At 49.0% G+C, this 19,304-nt stretch overlaps 1 protein-coding gene across 1 annotated transcript in view; it reads left to right on the top strand.

Moving 5' to 3' along the window:
• The window catches only part of SAMD11 (sterile alpha motif domain containing 11), a gene marked incomplete at its 3' end in the record, with an annotated part of 92,272 nt that overhangs the window by 29,672 nt on the left and 43,296 nt on the right, over positions 1-19,304 (top strand). The window contains exons 3-4 of the mRNA XM_080358810.1: positions 150-328; positions 7,484-7,534. Coding sequence (XP_080214936.1) covers positions 150-328; positions 7,484-7,534 — 230 coding nt within the window. The remainder of the gene's footprint in view (positions 1-149; positions 329-7,483; positions 7,535-19,304) is intronic.

The following is a 19,304-nucleotide window of genomic DNA, read 5'->3' as shown; positions in this document are numbered from 1 at the left end:
TTAGCAGGGCCTGTTGCGAGAGGACAAGAGGTGATGGTCTTAACTAAAAGAGAAGCTGCTTGTTTCCAGCTTGCCTAACCAAATTCTTCTTGTTTTCTTCTCTTTTCCTCCCGCCCTTTCCCATTCCACCTAATTCCATCCTGTGGCAGAACCGGGGTCGCCTGGCAGAGAAGAGGACGATCCCCTTACCTCCAACCAGGATCCCGAAGAAAGAGCTGACCTCAGTTTTCTCACATAGTGACGACAGCGAAGAGAGTGATAAGAGCAATGGTCAGCACCCTGAAGTAAAGCAGGAGGAGGATCTCCACATCAGTATCATGAAAAGAAGGTACTTTTCCTGCCAGGGACCGCTGCCCTGCAGGAGCAAAGACACAGAAAACTGGACAGCAGGTGACCAGCCCTTGGGGGCCAAATACTGCCCAGGGACCCCAATGGAGTCACCTCCAGGACCTGAAATTAAAGTGCAAATGTCACATTATAGCTCAGAAAGAGTCACTGGGTCCTCTTTTCTACTTCACTCCTGTTTGGGGTGAGTAGGGCTCTGTGAGGCCTTGCACCATGCGTCTCGTTTGCAGTCTGTAAATGGTATTTGACTCTCTGTCCAGCATTCTGTGCCTTTGTGCCTGGTGAGGCCAACAAATTGCGTTACCCAGTCACCCGCGGGCCTTTCACACAGCTGTCTGAAAACACACGGGCATGTACAGGTCCAAAGTCCTGCTTTCGGTTGTCCCCAAATTCTGATATAATGTGAATTGGATAAGTTAATGTTGAGGAACAAAGCTTGGGGAGAATGTAGCAGCAATGGTGGTTGTTATATGTTCTTGATTGAGAGTGTCAAAGAGTGTAGCTGTGTCTCACTGATCCCGAGTGCTTCTGTAGTCTAAAAGCAGAATTAACAGAGTTGCAGTAGGCAAAGAGTCTCTCGGATACTGGGGCTTACCTCAGTACTTAGAGATGTTGATTGTGTCCTTCTCAGTGCTGTATACATCCATCCTGGAATGATGCATGGCTGCAGGAAGAGGAGAAGGGATTGTCTTGAGTGACATCTTGGTAACTGTCACTTGGGCTCTGCTGTATGGTCTCAGCACCCATAACATTCAGCTGCAAAACTTTGGGTTCTCTCATCCCTCTGAAAAAATATGATGTTTAGAAGACCTATAACTGCAGGAAAATCAATACCTAAAGGCACTGTGTCTCAGCCTCCCATGCATATCATTGCAACTCATCTTGATTGTCATCTTCCTCTGATGCATAAAATCACTCAGATTCTAAGACAAGGCCTATAAAAACAGAGGAGTGGAAACCGAAGGCATGTAATTGCTTTTCTTATGTTTTATGTGTTTCTTGCTCCCGAGTAGATAAGCTATTTCCCCCCTTGCCTTCCAGCAGATGCTGGTACGTTCAGCAACTGAGAACTTGAAAGTGAGGAGACAAAACAGTAACCAGCTCTTCTCATAAAACCCACCTGTAATTAAAGTCTGGGTTTATCATTGCAGCTGTCCAAGAGCCATGTTCAGGGTTATCGCTTGGAAATGAAAAGGTGTTTGGGGAATGCATCTGCACTGTGCGAGCGCACAGGAGCCGCAGAGGAGAGGGAACCCTCCTGATCCCTTTTGGTAACTGCCCTTCTTCTCCTGCCCCCTTTAATTATGCTTTTAATTCTGCAAAATTATAGTGCTGGTTTGTCTCATTAGGAGGGAGAACAACATGATAACTACATAATTGATACACTGGACCCCCCAAATATAAAGTGCCCTTATCTTAAATCTTTAATTACTATAATTGCTTTGCCTTGTTTATTAGGAAATGGAGAAAAATTGCATAGTAGTTATTAGCCAAAGGCCCCTCCGCTTGCTATTTCAGTGCTCTTCAGTACTTTTCAATGAGTTTGTCTGAAAGTCTCTTGTTGAAGCTTTGTCTTGGTTCCTTAGAGGAGCGCACGACTCTTCCCAGGTCGGGCAGATTCTCATTGCTTCCCTACAGTTGTTCTCCTTTTATTTTCCTGGGAGCTCTGACACGGCGCGTGTGGGACAGGCTGGAATAGCTGGGGGAGGCAGCACGCTGGTGAGGGCAGCAACGGCAGAAACAGAGCACACAGAACCCTGGTGCCCACGCAGGGAACATCTGCTCCGATCCCTCAGCATTTCCAAGCATTTTGTGCCAAAGCACACAACTCTCCTGTCCCAAAGAGGGGGAGGACCGGCCATTTCCACCTGCCCCAGGACAATGAGGGGCAAGCGAGTTGCCCCCAGTCCAGCTGTGGTCCCAGTGTCACAAGCAGCCCAGGGACTGGGGTGGAAGGTGCGATGGGGATGGGATGGAAGGTGTGATGGGGATGGGGTGGAAGGTGCGATGGGGATGGGGTAGAAGGTGCGATGGGGATGGGGTGGAAGGTGCGATGGGGATGGGGTAGAAGGTGCGATGGGGATGGGGTGGAAGGTGTGATGGGAATGGGGTAGAAGGTGCGATGGGGATGGGGTGGAAGGTGTGATGAGGATGGGGTAGAAGGTGCGATGGGGATGGGGTGGAAGGTGTGATGGGGATGGGGTGGAAGGTGTGATGGGGTGGAAGGTGTGACAGGGCTGGCTCCAGGGACAGCAGCAGCAAGGCCAGACAGACATCTCACAGACGTGACAGCTGGGGCCCGGCAGAGACAGTGCCCCATCTGCTTGCTGGTTTTAAGTCACCTGTTGTGTCCTCCCCGCTTGGTGATGGATTGGGCTGAGGTTTTATCATCTCCCACTGAGAGGAAGAAATAGGTTAAACTGTGATAGCAGGAAAACAAGGTCAGGGCCTCAGCAAACCTGTGTTTTCCTCTTGTACCCCTGGATGGCCCTCGTGCACACCTGCTGCACCGACCGTTACAAACACTTGCAGCATTGCTTTGAGCATTGTTGCCTTTTCTTTTTTTCTCCTAATCCCAATTTCCTATAGATTGACTGTTTCCCTCCATTGTTGGCAGGAGGGAATGCTTACTGCTACTTTCAGGTGTGGCCATTGGTGAAGAGAAGACTCCAGGGGTTGGAGTAGGAGGTGGAAGCTTAGTTTCTTGGCTAGTCCCTCAGCCTAGCCTTTGACAGCCATTTCTTCTGTCATCTTAGGCAATCACCCATGGTGGTGGCCTTCAGAGGAGTTCTTGCAGCCCTAGAAAGGAGCAGGCACCTGTAACTACCACTGAAGTTAGTGCATTTCAGTCCACGCCAACTTATTTCATGACCAGGTCCTTGCAAAACTGTGTGATTTTGCTGCCTTGCACGTACGTGATTAAGGAAACCAGGGCTCACGCTGCAGTGAGCTTGGCTCATCTGCTTTGAAATCCAGGTGACCCAAGCCTTAGGCTGCTTTGCGGGGTGTGCTAAGTAGCCTCTGTGGTGTGGCTCCTGTCTGGAAAACAGAGGGCTTAAAATCTTGTCTCACATAACCAGAGGCATCTGCTGAGCTTGATACCGTAGCTTGATACCCAGACTGTAAGCACTCGGCTCTGAAGATTATTGGGACAGCGCTGCAGAGGAAAATCCTTTTTCTTCTGATCAGATTTTGGGTCCCTGAAAATCTTGCTCTTTCCCAACATTAGCTACGTGGAACAGTTACATTGCCTTAATTACTATGCTTTGGTTAAGTTGTAGTGACTCCTGGTGAGAATGCTTGTCTGGCTATGAAAACAGTTCTTCCTGTTTGGAGACAAGAATGGGTTCCTTGCCAAATATTGCTCTGAAATACAACCCGTTTTGAAGAGAAATAGCAAACGTTACCCTGTAGCAGGGTGGCTGTGCACTGAGAGGCAGATTTCTGGAGAACCTCATACTGTCCTTGAGTCTTTCTTGGTTTGTGTCACTGTTCCCCCGCACCCCGAATCCTCTCTGGCTGTGTCAGCAGTGTGGCCCTGCTGTCTGGTACCTGCCGTGGGACTGGGGTTATTGCAAACGCATTGAAATGCAGGTGCTCACTGAACACTGGCTGCTCTTCACACATGAACGTTGACAGAGTCCAGACAGGGCCCGGTTGCTCTCCCCCGTCCCCCCACCCTCACGGCCCAGCTTTACAGCGCTCTCCGCGTCCATTTTCTAATAGCGAAATTACTGACCTCCACTAAGCCTTAATGGCCAGCGGCTGTCAGCCTTGCCCCCGCCCGCCTTTCCAAGTGGAAAGCTATTTCTTATATCCCATAAGGCCGCTGCTCTTTGACTCCCTAATTGATTGAAGATCAAACCCAAGCACCCCTGCATTATATTTGTCACATGCACCCGCTTGTGATTCAGAGCCGTGAGGTCCCAGTGCCTCCTCAGCCCATGTGCCGTGTACACGATGCTGCTTGTGCCTCCCTTCTCTTGCTTGGCCTCCTCCTGAAATGCTCCCGAACGCTCTGGGCTCCAGCCATGAATCAGGCTCTGAGATTAGATTCGACAGCCCTTCTTCTAATTGCCGTGACTCGAGAGAAGGGGGAGGCACAGCCCCTCCTGTGGCTGGAGACATGTTTTGCTGCTTTATGACACTTCTTCCACAGCTTCCGCTGGTTATTTTCTGTCATTCCCTTCTTCCTTCCTCTGCAGCCCTTTCTCTTCTCCTTTCTCTTTCCTTCCTCCTTTTCTCTGAACCACACAGCACTTAATAACAGTCATTGTATTCAATAAATATATTAAAGATCCCTCTAGGAAGCAAAGGCTGGACTTGGTGCACAGTGCCAGGAAGCATGTCATTGACCTAATGAGGACAGATATTTGAGGGGTGGAGGGAGAGAGAAAGAAAATGGCTACTTACCTCTCAGGGATGCTGCAGGATAAAGGATAATAAAGAGCAAGAAACTGCTTCTTGCCCAGGAAGGAGATAGAAAACGCAAGAATGGAAGCAGGTGAAATCTTGACCAGCAAGCGCTCTTGGGTGCTCTCTGCATCTGTGTCTGACCCTTGTAGCCTCAGCTCCGTGGTGGAGAATAACCCCGATGTCCCAGCCCAGGTGCCGGTCCTGCCGCCGTCCTTAGGCCATCCTTCCCGGGGGTCCCAACCCGGCTCTGTTCCTGGGGGGCCCGTCTGGTGGTTTTGTTGAGCACTTTCTAGCTGATCACACTGTATCTAAGACCGCGGGTGGGTGAGCAGAGGCAGCAGTCACTGTAGCACCTTCGCTTCCTGCCTCTGGATTTTATATTTCCCCCCTCCTTTTCTCTTATTAATTTGTAAGGGACTGGCTCCTGCTCACCACTCTTCATACAACCCGAGAATGGGCTTGTGTAGCTGATAGTTTGCGAATTATTAGTAATTTGATTTCAATTGGATGAATAATCTGTTAAAGCAAGATGTACATTAGCCTCAGAAATCTAATTGGTGATAACGGCATAGAGATGTGGAACGAGTGCTTGGTTCTGCTCCCTACCCCTCTCCCTCTCCCCCAAAAAGAAGATAATTAGGATTTAATATCATTCTCACCTATTCATTTGTCTAAATATGGGTGTTTAATTATCCATCTTGGCAGACAGATGTCTCTGCCTCTGTGTGCATCTGAGCCATTCCTTTTGTATGAGGTTTTCCCTCCCCACTACTTACAACTCAGGTTCCTTTTCAGACTTGCAGGTTGATTTCCAGCTGGTTGGAGCGGTTGAGCTCTCCCCAGCGCCGTGCAGGCGCCAGGCTCTGGTTTGCACAGTGCAGGGTGCTGAGCTGGAACTCAAGGGGGTCCATGAAGGTTTTGCACATGTAGGACGTTGTATTCTAGGGAGCAGTGCGAAATCGGGCTTACCGCCAGCTCCGCTCTCTTGTGAGCAGGGCAGACCCTTCTGGTCCTGTTAGTGCCGTAAGGGCTGCGACTGCCTTGAATTTGCTTTGAACTTGGGATTCAGATCAGCTTAGATGAAAAGTCCAAACATATCCCAGAGTCTGACCAAACTTCAGTCCATGGAAATGGAACTCCATGCCCGATTCGGCCTGTCCTTTCCAGAAAGTTTTCAAAGGTCTGAGTTTTGACTCTGAAGAACAACTCTTTCTGCCATAAGCTCTGTAGTAGCTGAGAAGTACCTATTCCATTTGTCTTTGCAAATAAAATATTGGGAAGATGGAAAGCTAGACTAGATTTTCTAAACTGTTGCATATGAGGAAGAAGAACAGGAAAAACTAGGTATATGTGAAACTACTGAGCACAGTTCTGAGCGCAGCTTTATTGGTGGAAATGAATACCTACTAAAACCTACCAAAACCCTAGAAGAACTACTCACAGAGCAACCAGCTTCCCTTTGTGAGCCGCTCTGGCGGGAAGAGCACAAAAGGTGTGCTGCCACATTAGTGAAGTGCTGTCACATTAGTAAAACTTGCGGCAGCATCATGTCTCGGATGTGAAATTATTTCCGTGCTAGGAGTTGTTTGGAGGTAATTTCTGACGTGGGCTGAAGCGGGGGCACCCGTCCAGGAGAGCGCTTAAATAGACACTCAAACCTCAGTTAAGTCCCATTGACTGGTCGTGCTTAAGAGTTTTCTGACTCAATTCAGCACACATTCAAACTGGAAGAAAGGCTTTCTTTTACTTGAGATGGTTTTAAATGAGGCTTTTTCTGCAGTCAGACGGTCTTCAGCTACACACACCGTCGCTTTTTCTAGTTGAGGACAAAGGCAGGGAACACAAAACGCGTGAAAGTGCATTTGGCCTCTGCTACTTGATGCTTTTGGGAACCTACCCCTGCAGCAGCCAGTGTGTCCGCTGGCAGATGCTGAGGTTCGGGAGAGGGTTTGTGCGAGGATACCGGCTCGCTTGCCAGTTTGGTCTCAAGCGGCTGAGGTTCAATTCTCATCAATCACCGTGACGTGGAGGATCAGTGGTGGTCACAGACCTCTGCCGGGCGCGGGGACATCAGGGCTCCCTGGTACCCAGTGGGGACATCAGACCACAGAAGGTCGAGCATCTGCCGTAGCCCTGTGGGTTGGTGTAGGTGATGTCTGGTAGCAAGGGAATAAAACAAACAAAATAAGGGAAAAACAACCCCTTTGGCCGCTCTGTCTTAATTTAGGATATTGTTCATCTAGAATCTGCTATTCCTGCTTGTCAGCAGGCAGAGTGACAGAATATGTGAAATTAATTTCCGAGGTAGGAAATTGCTAATAATTTATTTACAGCTGGGGCGGGCGTGGAGGAGGAATACAGTACAGACGTGTTTGGGTTTTCTTCATAAAATGTCGATGCTTAGCTCTTTCTGCTTCCTCCGAGCGTGTCCTATTGCTTGAGACAACGCCCTGTGGTCCCTACACCCCCTAGAGCGCAGCAGGGAGAGGTTCTGTCTCCCATTTAGTGTGCTGGGGGTCCTGCCGCGGACCCTCCGTCCTCCGGGGGTGTGCGATGGGGCTCAACCTGCACCCTACGGCTCAGCCAGACGCCGGAGCTGCGCTTGAGAGCTGGGGACAGGGATTTGGAGAGGACGGTGGGTGGATTGTCACGCCGGAGCAGATCTTTTAAGTGGGAAGCGATGCAGCGTGTGTCACTGACCTCTCTGTTTGTCTGTTGACAGGATACACACCCACTGGGATTTAAACATCTCCTTCCGAGAGACCTCTTGCAGGTACCATTTTGGGGCACCCTCTTTGTATGGTAGGCTAAGAGTTTATCATATGTTACTGGCATATGGATGCTGTTAGATGTAAATGAACATTTCTAACTGTCAGTGCTGTGGGGCTTTTTCTTCCTCCTTTTTTCCTCTTTCTCCCACATATCCTTTGCTTTTGTTTTTATTTTGGGAAGTTGCCTGTGGGGGGAAACAGGTTTGGTGGAGGCCGTGGGGAGTGATGGGTGGGAAGTCGGGACTGATTCGTACCCCATTAGGGAAGGAGTGAGGGCAGAGGTGTTCACTGGTATTTAGGGAAGCACAGACCATAAAACTCCGTAATTCCTAACATTTACAATGTTAAAAATACAAACCCCTACCCTGATCCGTAAGCATCTCGAAGGCACATCTCACCCAGCACTCCTGTAAAAACAGCTGAAGTTTTTTGTATGGCAGCCTTTAGAATATAATCTTTGGTTTCTTGCTATAAGATTTTGGGGCTCTAAAATACGAAAGAATGGATTCCTTCCAGGCAGACCCTTTAATGATAAATTTCAGCCTAGAGCAAAGTTTTATGGCTGAGTTATAAACTCCTGAAAGAGAGAGGTTTGTAATGGAAGTGCTGACACAAGCTTTAATTAATAGCCGTGTGAACAGTGATTCTGTACAATGGCAACTAAGGGTGCAAACGTCTTTGGAAATTAGAATCCCTATCTTAAAAAAAAAATAATTCTGAATTTGCAATGCATAGAATATAATAATGGGCTGGTTTTTATGTCGGCAAGTACACTTCTTGGGTGTTCTCAGCTTAACTGTTTGTTCCCTTCAGTTCAGTTCTCTCCTGGCAGAAATGTCAATAGTTCCTCCTGGGAACAGAAGTTTTGCTTTTGCAAATAACTGGTTAGTCCAAGTGTCAAAAACTCTGCCCATCCAGCTAGTTCTGAAGAAAACAACCCGTATTACACTGTGTGGCAAAGAAAGTCATTTGTGTGTTTATGTGTTGGTACGGAAAAGCTTGTATGTATTTAAGTCACCTAAATTGCCACCCAGGTCTGTTAAACATCTGGCGTATCTAAAATACATCATGGGGTAGCGAAAAGGTTTCGCAGACGTTTGTTCTCAGTGACCTGTGTGATCCTTATTTGAATGTATTTTAGACAAACATCTGGCCAAGAGCCCGTGTATCCGTATGCATGTGTACATGTATGTTTAAATCGGAATATAACACACTTAGTGTGCCTTTCCGCATTGATTTAACCCTGGCATAAACCCCTAATCAGCCAGAACTGAGTTTAAACAGCACTGCTTAAACTGGATCGTTACCCATACGTGTTTGGTCTGTGTGGTACAGCCACACGCTTTTTAGAAACCTGTATTTAAGGAGGAATGAAACAGGTGAGCCAAGGAGGATGAGAACGTGAAACAAATCAGGGCAGGTGGAAGAAGCAGATGAAAAAATACATGGGGAATGGGACAGGAGAAGCAAAGTGAAGGGACATTCACTGATTTGGCTCATGCGGGCAGAGAAGAGGAAAGCAGGAGAGTAGAATTGAAAAGTGATGGTTCTGAACATGTCAAGGCTGCTCCTTACTCAGCAGAAGGTGTTGCTGTGTGATGCAGGTAACGTTATCGAGTGCTGGCGCACGCTGCTGCTCTGCCCTTTAGGATTGATATAGGAGAGCTTCTGGGCTGTCTAGTTAGTTATTTATTCATTTTTTCCTAGTAAGCTTTTGCCTTTTAATCTCAGAGACCTGAAGCAGGTACTAAAATGTCACAAGAAGTTTTTAGCAGCTGGAAGCTGGATGTGACCCCTTAACGCCCCACAGTCTTTAGCATCTGCTGCTAAAAAGCTGGTGGTTGTCAGATAAGCGCCTTGAAGTTACAGCAGAAAAATCAGCGGCAGAGGGACAAGAGTGCCTGCAAACAGGGACCTGGCCTCGTGATTCCACAACACCCTGATTTCTGCCTCGGCACCAGCTCCAGCGGGGCTGCAGCAGAAGCTGATAGTGAGCAGAACTGAACAGAACAGGTCAGATTTTGCCCATCTGATAGAAATCGGGGCAGGGGGAACTGGTGAGACACCAATTGTACGTAGACCTGCAGAGCTGCTTCCATAACTCATGGTGACTTTGGAGGACAACCGTGTGGCTGACTCTGGACTGTATACTATAGAAAGCATAAAAGGTGCCAATGAAAGGCCACAGAATGTATTAACCGTGACTTCTGGCTTGGTGTGGGGAAGACACTTACTTTACATGAGGCTGAATTTGGCCCTTCCAGATTTTTTCCGCTGTGGCTTTGGGACATTTTAATCCTCATCTTGGCAGAATATACAAAGAGCTCTCACCTTTGTAACCGTAAAAGTCAAAGCTGTGAACCAGGACGTGCTTCCTGAAGGTGAAGCCAATAAATACAAGGAAGCTCTTGGCTAATGCCACCGTTGTTGGCAGTCAAGGCATGGCTATGTGGGGACAATACATTGGAAGGAAAAGACTTTCCAGATGGGTGAGCTCAGTTTGTTCATCAAACAGCGACATACCTGTTTGATTTTAGACAATAGTTGCCCAGCAAGTAAATGGATTTGTTCTTTTGTTTAACTGGAAGAAGAGAAGTAAAGTAAATCCGCACCAGATCCACACAGTTGATAGACAAGCCTCTAGTTCTTTAGAAAAAAACCAGAAACAACCTTTGCTTGTCTTGTGTTTGATCACCCACAAAGCATCCAGGTGTCTTTCCATGGGCATCTCTGGGCCCCACGCTGGATTTTTGAATAACAGAGCCAGTTTGCACTCGACTCAGCGTATGAAAACACCGGCTACAAACTTCAGTCGCCAGGTAGATCCAGGGCGTAGGTTTTTGCAGCAAATAGAGAAGTTAGAGATCAACTCGGGAAATAAGGAGAAGGAGGCAGAATGTACAACACAAGGGGGTTTCCTCCCAGCAGATCCCGGAGCGACAGGTCAGGGGAGCTGAGGCTGCAAAGTTCACACCAGCCTGGCCCTGGGGTGCGAGTGCTGGGGTGGGAGAGGCAGGAAGGCTCACACACACACACACATGCACATACACACACACACATGCACACACACGCTCGTGTCCATCCCACTTCTTTACCTGTGCCTTATGTGCCTATCTCTGATGGAAAAGTGACACAGCCTGTCAGTGGCTCATCCCGCCTATTGTTTAACAGTGAAACAAACTCTGCTGCTCCCCTTCGCACCCCCGTCCGCTTCTTTATCAGTCACCTGATCAGAGCCTGCAAATCCTTGACCCAAATCCTCCTGTGCCCAGCTTTAGGTCTGATCCTGCTCTGCCCAGCGCCGACCTGAGTGGAGAGGTGTTGGCTGCGTGCTGGATGATGAGGGAGATGCTGCCGGGTGTTGGGAGCTGTGCAAGGTGATAAGCAGGAGCGAGGGAGGAGGGGAAGAGCCCTTGATGCGTCTGAGCTTTCCCTGATCCGCGTCCCTTCTGCGTTTGTGCTGACTCGGTGACCCTGGTTTTACTGCCGCTGACCTTGCCTGGCTGCTCAAGGACCTCTGGCACTCAAAGGCCGCGCCAGGGCAAAGCGAGACATGCTGAGGAGAAAGTTATTTTGCAGAATTTCTTATCCCAAGATGACTCTGCCGGGCTGGAAGGTGGTTAATCCCGCGCTGATTCGATGCTGTGCGCAGTCAGAGCCATCATCTTGTGAAACGTGCTTTTTTTTTCCACCAAGGTAGGAAAGTTTACACACTAGTAAGGAAGAAGCTGAGAGGATTCATCAGCTCTCGGGAATAAACAGCTTATTTTAGTCGCAGAGCACTGGATTCAGTGCGGTCGGGGTTCTGAGATGGAAGGTCTGTTTGCTCCCTGGTGGGCAGAGAGACAGGTCACACGTTCTTTTCACTCTTGAGCTGCCACTATTAACTGGGAGCTCCACAGGGTGGTTTTCTGACAAGTTCTGCGCGGGAGGTCAGGAGAGGTGGATACACCGGTCCCTTCTGGGGCTTCAGATCAATGAATGTGTGATTAAATAACCCACAGAGGCTGGACATTGCAGGTTCAGGGAGAAGGAGTGAGATCGGTGGCATGTTATGTGGGAGCTGCGGTCAGATATTTCTCTTGCAGCAGCACAGTGACCAGAAATCCCCAGGTCACGTCTGGCTCTCTGGGTCCGTTTAACCAGCCCCGTGCATGGTAGGGAGCCAGAAGCTGTATATTTTTCAGGGGTTGGTCCAGAGTGCATATATTTCTTTAGTAATCAGTTATTAGGCTTTTTTTGGGTTTAAAGAAATGCTAACTAACAAATATAAGAGCTTTGCGTTGTTATTTTATACCCATCCTGACATTACCTAGTTGTGCTATTACGTAAGGTTGTTTCTCGGAGCTATAATGATGCAACAGTATTTATAGACCAATCTGGGTTTTCCTTTTAATGGCTTCCATAAAAAGCTCATTATTCCCTTCACATGGTCGCTGGCTGATTTACATGCTCGTCCCGTCCCTGGGCGATGCTCCGCTTTGGGGAGCCCTGAGCAACACACGCTGTCTGCGTGTTGCTAAATGACGGTGACAACAGTCTGGCTGTGACACTGGCTGCTCCTTGTGCCAGAAACTTGTGTTTTGGGGTGATGGTGAGGATGGAAGAGAAACCCAGGTGTGGTCCTAAGGGTGATGCAGGAGGGTTCGTCCTGTCCTTGTGTCTTTTCCCCTGCGAGCCCTACACATTCGTCCCTTTGCATATTGGATTCTTTTTTCTTTATTGTAGGGAGGGGCAGAGGGTCAGGACAGTTTTATGGCAACTGTATCGATTGGTCGAATTTAATATAATCCGTCCACTTACTGTGTGAATCGTTAATGGGCTGGAAAGCCAGGGAAACATTTAAAAAGAAGTATTTTTCAGTTTTAGTTCCTCCCATGCTGCTTTTCTGAGGTCTTCTCCTCCAAACCTGGCATCACTCTTCTACTTTGTGTCCCTTCAAAGACAGTCACGCATTTTTGACCGCGTTTTCACAGTTGGCCTTTGATTTGATGAAGTATTAGGAAGAAACTTGCCCAGTGCGGTCCATTCAGTCTCTGTTTCCTTAGCTGTGTCGCACTTTCTGGATCTATACAATTTTGTGTCTGATTTTTTATCTCAGATCTGGGGCTCCTATTGCTGAAGTACCGGGTTGCCTCGCAGTGTCTAATGCCTCCCACTCACAGTGTCCCTGTGCATCCCCACGTGTTCGGAGAACAGTAGCACAGAGCGGTTGACTGACGTGCCCGCAACGTCTGGGTAGGAAATTGGAGCAGAAAAATGCCAGCTTGAGTTTCAAACTTGAATATCCTCACCACTGGAGCCGCCTTTTTTGGGGCACTTGCGAGTGGTGCTGCACGACTTTTAGTGCCTTGATATCCAGCACGGGAAGGTCACTGTGTGCGATGTGCAGAGCAGACCCCGTCTGCCGGCACCCAGGGCTCCTTCTGGCTCCCCCTGAGGAGGACGGTAGTTGGTAGTGAGGTTACTATGATTCTTGCCTCCTAGTTTGGGAGGGAGCTGCAGCAAACAGGGAGGCAGCTACTATTGAAAACGATTTAAATTTTGACCAAATTTCCTCCTTCCTCTCTCCCTCCCCCTCTTTGCAATCACTCTCTGCAGTCACTTTGAGCAGCGCGTTGCGAGAATCAGCGGAGCCTGCGGGTGCCTGACTGCCTCTGCGAGCTGCGGAGACTCTGACACTGATTTATATTTTGGTTAATTGTCTCCATCCATTAGTCTCCTCATCCTTCTCCTTGTTAAAGATGCAGTTGCTGCTAATGTCTGTAAATTAAACACATTTAAAAGACATTGCTCCCTGTCCGGATCCAGCCTGGGTTAACGGTCGTTGGAAGCTGCCACCTCCTGAGGGTCTCAAGGGTGATGTGTCTGCGCCTGCAGACAGGGCAGCCCTGGAATTTGCCTCTGCCAAAGCTCACTCAAGGGGCCAAGGGACTGAGGTGTGAGTCCTGTTTGTCTCTTCCCATCTGTAAGTCCGTCCATGGCTCCAGAACCCGGCTGGGACGGTGCCTTTCAGCTGTAAGGGACCAGTTTGCTGGGCTATTTGAGATTGACTGGAGTGAGAGTCCAAATGCTGGTCAGTGTGAGGACCGGGGGACAAGCCAGGATTAGGAGGGATCTTGGAGCAGTAGCTGCTGGCTTCAAACGCTGCCAGGCGGAGGCTCATGGTGCAGATGTTGCTCAAACAAAGGTGGTTGTTCCAGCAGTCAGTCACAGAGCGTTGCTGCAGGTCTGGCTACCACAGCTTCCCTGGAAGGACTTGCTCCTGATTTATTTACACATCCCACGGCATGGCCAGGGTTAGCACATCTGACAGTTCAGTGGCAGTCCCTGTGATGGACTCTCCTTCCTTGAGCCCGGGCTGTGGCTCATTAGCTGGCCCAGGCGCCGTTGCTCATGCGATGTGTGCCAGAAATGATAGTTCTGGTTTGGCTGTTGTCCTGCAGGTGCTTCTCTGCGGCTTCCACAGATGAATCGATGGATTTACTGCGGCATCTTGTCCCAGGCAGACACCTTCTTGTCTGGGTGACGTTTCTGCCAGTTGTTGATGCGGCTGGCTGTCCTTTTCCTGGCGGCGGTGCAGCTATCAGATGACCGCTGGTGGACCATTATACTGCCATTACAGGAAGTCCCGTCAGGACGACCAGCTTTGGGGAGACAGAGGACCGGTTAGTTCCATTAAACATAGACAGTGCAGCAATCAGAGTATTCACAGAGAACATTAGCAGTGTCTTTTTTTCCTCCAGTGGTAATTTTTGCAGCCATTAGTTAGTACGTCTCATTGCTGCTTTGCAGAGCAGGCTCCTTGTATCGGAGCATTGCGATGTGACAGGGAGTTTGAGATGATCAGCTCTGGTCTGTATCTGAGCTGCAGTTATCCATGCTGTCATGACTGTACTTCCAGAGCCCTGCACCAGTGTGAGGTTTTAGGATGGGGAAGACTTGTTCTGTTGTTTCCCACCCCTAGAATGGATCCTGCAGCACGTGTCCTATGCTGTGCTCCCCTGCAGTTTTATTTTGCTGCCAGCATAACAGGTCAAGCATGAAGAGTTTTCAGGAATACCTTCCAAAGTCAGGTGGGTCTTTGTTAGGGAGCAGCTTTCATTTCATCCTACATCCTGGTAAAGGAGCCATTTGGACTTGGCATTTAAAGCTCTGGGGTTTGCAGCATGTGTGGCTGAGTTGTGGTGCCCTGGTGAGCTGCTCAGTTGCTTGTGGCTTCAACAAAACCCTTATCGCAGCTTTCCTGCATTCCTGGTACATGGATCTGTTGCTCCGGTGCCCTCTTTTCATTAGGAATTGAAAGTTGCCCAAGCCATAATAATATCCAGCCGCTTCTCCGACTGTTGCTTTTGGCAGCAAGACAGAGTCTAGTGGCAGAATGGGAATCCCGTTGGATCACCAGCAGTTTGCAAAAGTCCACAACGCGCTTTTCAGTGGCTAAATGGGTGAGACGAAGGTAGGATAGGTACATATTGTGTTTGGTTGGGATGGTTATTTCTCCAGTGCTACATGGAGCACAATAATAAACAAGCACTTAGACGTCACTAGTGCCGGCTTTACTCCTCGTGAGGCCGGTTCGTTTCCAGGTCTGTGCTGCTGTTCTCAGAGCTGCAGGCTTGGCCTTGAGGGAAGTTGTTACGAAGCTGCCGCCTTTCCCTTATTTCTTCGCAGGAGGAACATGTTTGTGAAGTTGGGATCTCGCTCCTTCATCAGCAGTCATCACATACTTCTTTGCCACATTAAATCCTCTTATTTTTCTGCCATTCCTCTCCACAGTTGCTAAGAATGATGTTGCAAAAACAGGATGATGGATTCAACTAGAGAATGATCAACAGCACATCAACTGTAATTTAAAGCAACAACCTGGATTTATCTTTACTAGACATGTTTAGATTCACTGTTCAGATATAGGACAGGGAGAATTGAGATTAAATGTGTGTTGGATTTGAAGTTCAGACTCAAAGATCTTGTAGTGCTGCAAGTTTTTTGTAAACCTTTGCCCACCAAAACAGCAGAAATACCTGAAAAACATGTCTTGTGACCAGAGCTTTGGTCATCCTGAGCCAGATATCGGAATAAAGGTCTTACCAGACTGTCAGTGACACTGGGTCACTTCCCAGTTCGAAAGCAAATCTGGATGTGGCCAACCAGCCACTTTGGAAGCCCTGACAGCAAGTACTCACTTTCCTGCCTTTTGCTGTAGCGCAGAAGCAAAACTTGCTGCTGTGAGATGGAAGTGCCACAGTCACACCGCAGAACGTGTTCCCCCGCCGCTTGGATACACACCTGTATTACTGCAGGTCCCCAAACCATTAATTACCAAACCCCATGCAAACAGAATGTTGCCGTGGCAACCCGCAGCCCTACAGAAGGCTGTTTGTCTCCTCCTTGACCTTTCAGGAGATCTCTATCTTGCTCAAGCCCCCTTCTCTAATCCGGTTTTTAAAATATAATATTATGCTACTGGAAGGGATCAGACCTTTAATCTGATTGTGTGTGCATGTGTCAGTGCATGTTTGGGGAGCGCCTGCATTAACGGGCACCCAGCGGCGGCTCAGAGACGAGACAAAGGAAGAGCAGAGTGTGACTGTCCTGCTGGGGCTGCAAGTGAGCACCTGGGGGGAATTATTGGCTTCAGCACACAGATGGGGGAATCCTCCATATGGAAGGACCAGCCCTCTCCAGCCCCCTCCATGCAGGCTCCTTCCCGCTGAGGTCATGCAGGAGTTGTACTATCGATGGTGAGGACTTCAGAGGAGATGCTGTCACATCCATTTCAGTTCGTTTGCCTCAACCACCGTGCCAGGCCACGCAGCCGAGTTTTAGCCATTGCTACATGTAAGTTGGTATTTCCAAAGTGCGTGTCCTGGATCTTGCCCTGAGGTCCCACAAGCTGGATTTTCTTTTGCCTGTTGTATTCCGTCCAAGGGAAGGATCTTTAATCCGCACCAGCTCAGCCTGCTGGAGCCCTCAGCCCATGCATTTATTGCCTGTTCTGTATATGACAGGATTCCTCTGAGCAGGTTGGGTGCTGTGTAAGCCCAGAGGAACAGCCTTTTCCCCAAGAGTCTTTTGAAAACACTGTCCTGCATTGTGAGCAAGTTGAACACACAGAGAACACCCTGTAACCTGGGCTGGAGAAGGGGGTCTTGTTTCTGTGCTTGTCACTCGCTAGGGTGGTGTTTTGCACTGCTCAGCTTGCTGTGCTGAGATCCAGCCTGTGAGCTGGGTCTGCGAGATGGGCCGGACTGGTGGGTGCTGGACCGAGCCTATTTCACAGGACACAGATACTAAAGTCCAGAGCCAACAGTTAGGAGTGAAGAATGGGGAGCAGGGCTGAGGAATTTGGGTCCAGTCACTCAGAGGGAGGTGTCGGAGCGCGGCTGTGCACAGGTGTGGGCACTAACCCAGCACAGGTGCTGCCCGCTGGTGCTCAGCCTGGGGCTGCTCTGCCGAGGGAGAACATTGTGCTGCTCTTTGTCTTCAGGGGAAGGTAAGCGATTGATAGTGTTTTTCAAATAGTTGTTTTCTATGGAGAAATCTGCTGGGCATTCTTTAGGATGTTTATGGCAAACGGATGAGGCAGGTGTTTGCCTGCTTGGCGTTGCAGGGCTGGTGATGGTGCTGTGGCCGCATGTTCCCCTCAGGGGGCCTGGGCAGGGCTGGGTTGTGGAGGAGTTTGCCCAGGCTGGAGCTGCTCTGTGGAGGTTCAGGAGGGTCTCTTGTAAAAGTGATGTTTGTTTACTACCATCTCCTGCAGGCTTGGGTGACGTAGAGTTGCCAGCTTGGAGATCCAAAGCTGACGTTTCATTCTGTTGATCCAGCATGGTTGTAGAAAGTCCTTTGTGGTCTAAGCAGAGCCTTATGCAAGTATGACCCTTATTAGAGGGTCTGCACAATCTCTGGAGTCTGATTGCTGCTGCGTGGAGCTGTATTTGCTGGAGCCAGCTTGGCTTACAGTGTTTTTAAAAAGTGCTTAAAGTCTTCACCTACACAGAAAGGTATCTCTGTTTTTCATAAGAAGCTCTGGCTACCATTCGCTCTCTTTTCTCATACTAAGGCCAAGCCCCAGCTCTAAGCTGCCTCCCATTGTGCCAGGTGCGGAGCAAGCCCAGAGCACAAAGGCTGCCTCAAACCTCCCATGCACTGAGGCAAAAGGACCAACTCCTGGGGACAGTTTGATGTGTTAAAAGCTGTCTCAGCCTGTTTGCGTTATCTCTAGGTCTGCTTCCCTTTCCTCTCAATGTCACTTTGGTGTTCAGTTGCCTTCTGCAAAGGTATTCCAGCAAATCCATGTTTTCCTGGGATCCTGCCTAACTGCCTGGGTAGACTGAGATGAATTCAAAGCCTGTAGAGTGTCCTGGTCAGCCCTGTGGTATCTACTCATGTGTGGAGTTACAACTTGCTAATGCACCTTTGCATACCACCATACTATTAATTTTAAGGTCATGGTAGGTCTGTTAAAAACACGAGATAGTTGGGGAAGAGAAGTATCACTGCTGGTGTGGGAAAGTTTCCATCCACGTAAACCTGGTTTTAGTTGGCAGTGGATATATCGCAGCGTTCTGCACGCTTTGCGTTGTGGAGAATCAGGTCCCGTTCAGGAGCTGCTGTGCTCTTCTCCAGAGCGGTGGATAAAACAATTCCTTCTTGCACCTCTCTTAATGTGTTTACATATCAGAGGTGCTTTGGGCCCAACTGAGATGCAAGACGCTCTGCAAATGCGAAGATGTAATGATCCCATTTTTCTCTTCCTACTCCCTGCCTTCCTCCCTGTGCGCTCCCGGCTCATCTCCTCCGCCCTTTCCTGAGCGTTGTGCTGATGGCAGCGTTTATCTGCATTTGTCCTCTGTCCCTGACATCCAGTTATTGATTGGCATGATTAAAAAGAACTGATAATCACTTCACATTAATCCCATAAATGACTTAAGACACCAAAATATTTGCATAATGCATCTTAAAGGTGGCAGCTAAAAGAGGATAAGACCCAAAACTGCTTGGCACAGGAGAAATGGGCTTCCCACTCACCTGTGGGCTTGCTTAAGTAATTAGCCTTCTGCTTGCATAAGGAGGAATCTGAACTGGTTTAGCGGAGGAAGATGCAATGGGTGCTCAAAGGCTTTGAGATCTGAGCATCCTATATCCTTGCTGAGATGGGGGGCGGGGGGAGCAGCAGGGAACGCGGCGGCGGCTGCTGAAGCGAGAGGCTGTTTTTGTCTGCTACATCTTGTGAAAATCTGGAGCCAGACGCCCGCTGAAAGTACCTCTGTCTAAAGACTTTCTGTCATAAACTTATCTGATTAGCAGTGAGCTAGACGACAGATTAGCCCCTGCTTCTGCACCGGGGATGGGCTCCCTGCAGCATTTGAGCAGATCCGCTCCTCTCGCCGGTGTGGAGAGGTGGGGGTGCAGCAGGTGGGGAGGAGGTAAGGGGGATAAGAGGGGGATATTTAAAGGAAGATCATTGCTAGGTAATTCTGCAGATAATGCACCCTCCGTGCTGTCCTGCCGGTCCCAGATGAGGACACTCTCCTCCGCACCACTGAGTTGCTGGTCATGTGCTGCGTGTCCCAGCAGCGCAGACTGGGGACGCTGGTCCTGTGAGTAGAGGCGGGATGCGGGAGGGAGGGCGGCGTTTCAGAGATGTGTCATTTTTTCTAAGTGTCTCTGGTTCTTGTGGCTGTCATCTTCCATTGACAAAGAGGAGAGGAAGAAAAATAGCCGCATTTAGCTCGGGGCAAGCACCTTGTGCTAGGAGGATGGTTGATT

This window comes from Nesoenas mayeri, assembly GCF_963082525.1.
Source record: "Nesoenas mayeri genome assembly, chromosome: 24".
Classification (NCBI taxonomy): domain Eukaryota; kingdom Metazoa; phylum Chordata; class Aves; order Columbiformes; family Columbidae; genus Nesoenas; species Nesoenas mayeri.
This window is presented reverse-complemented; position numbering and strand designations above follow the sequence as displayed.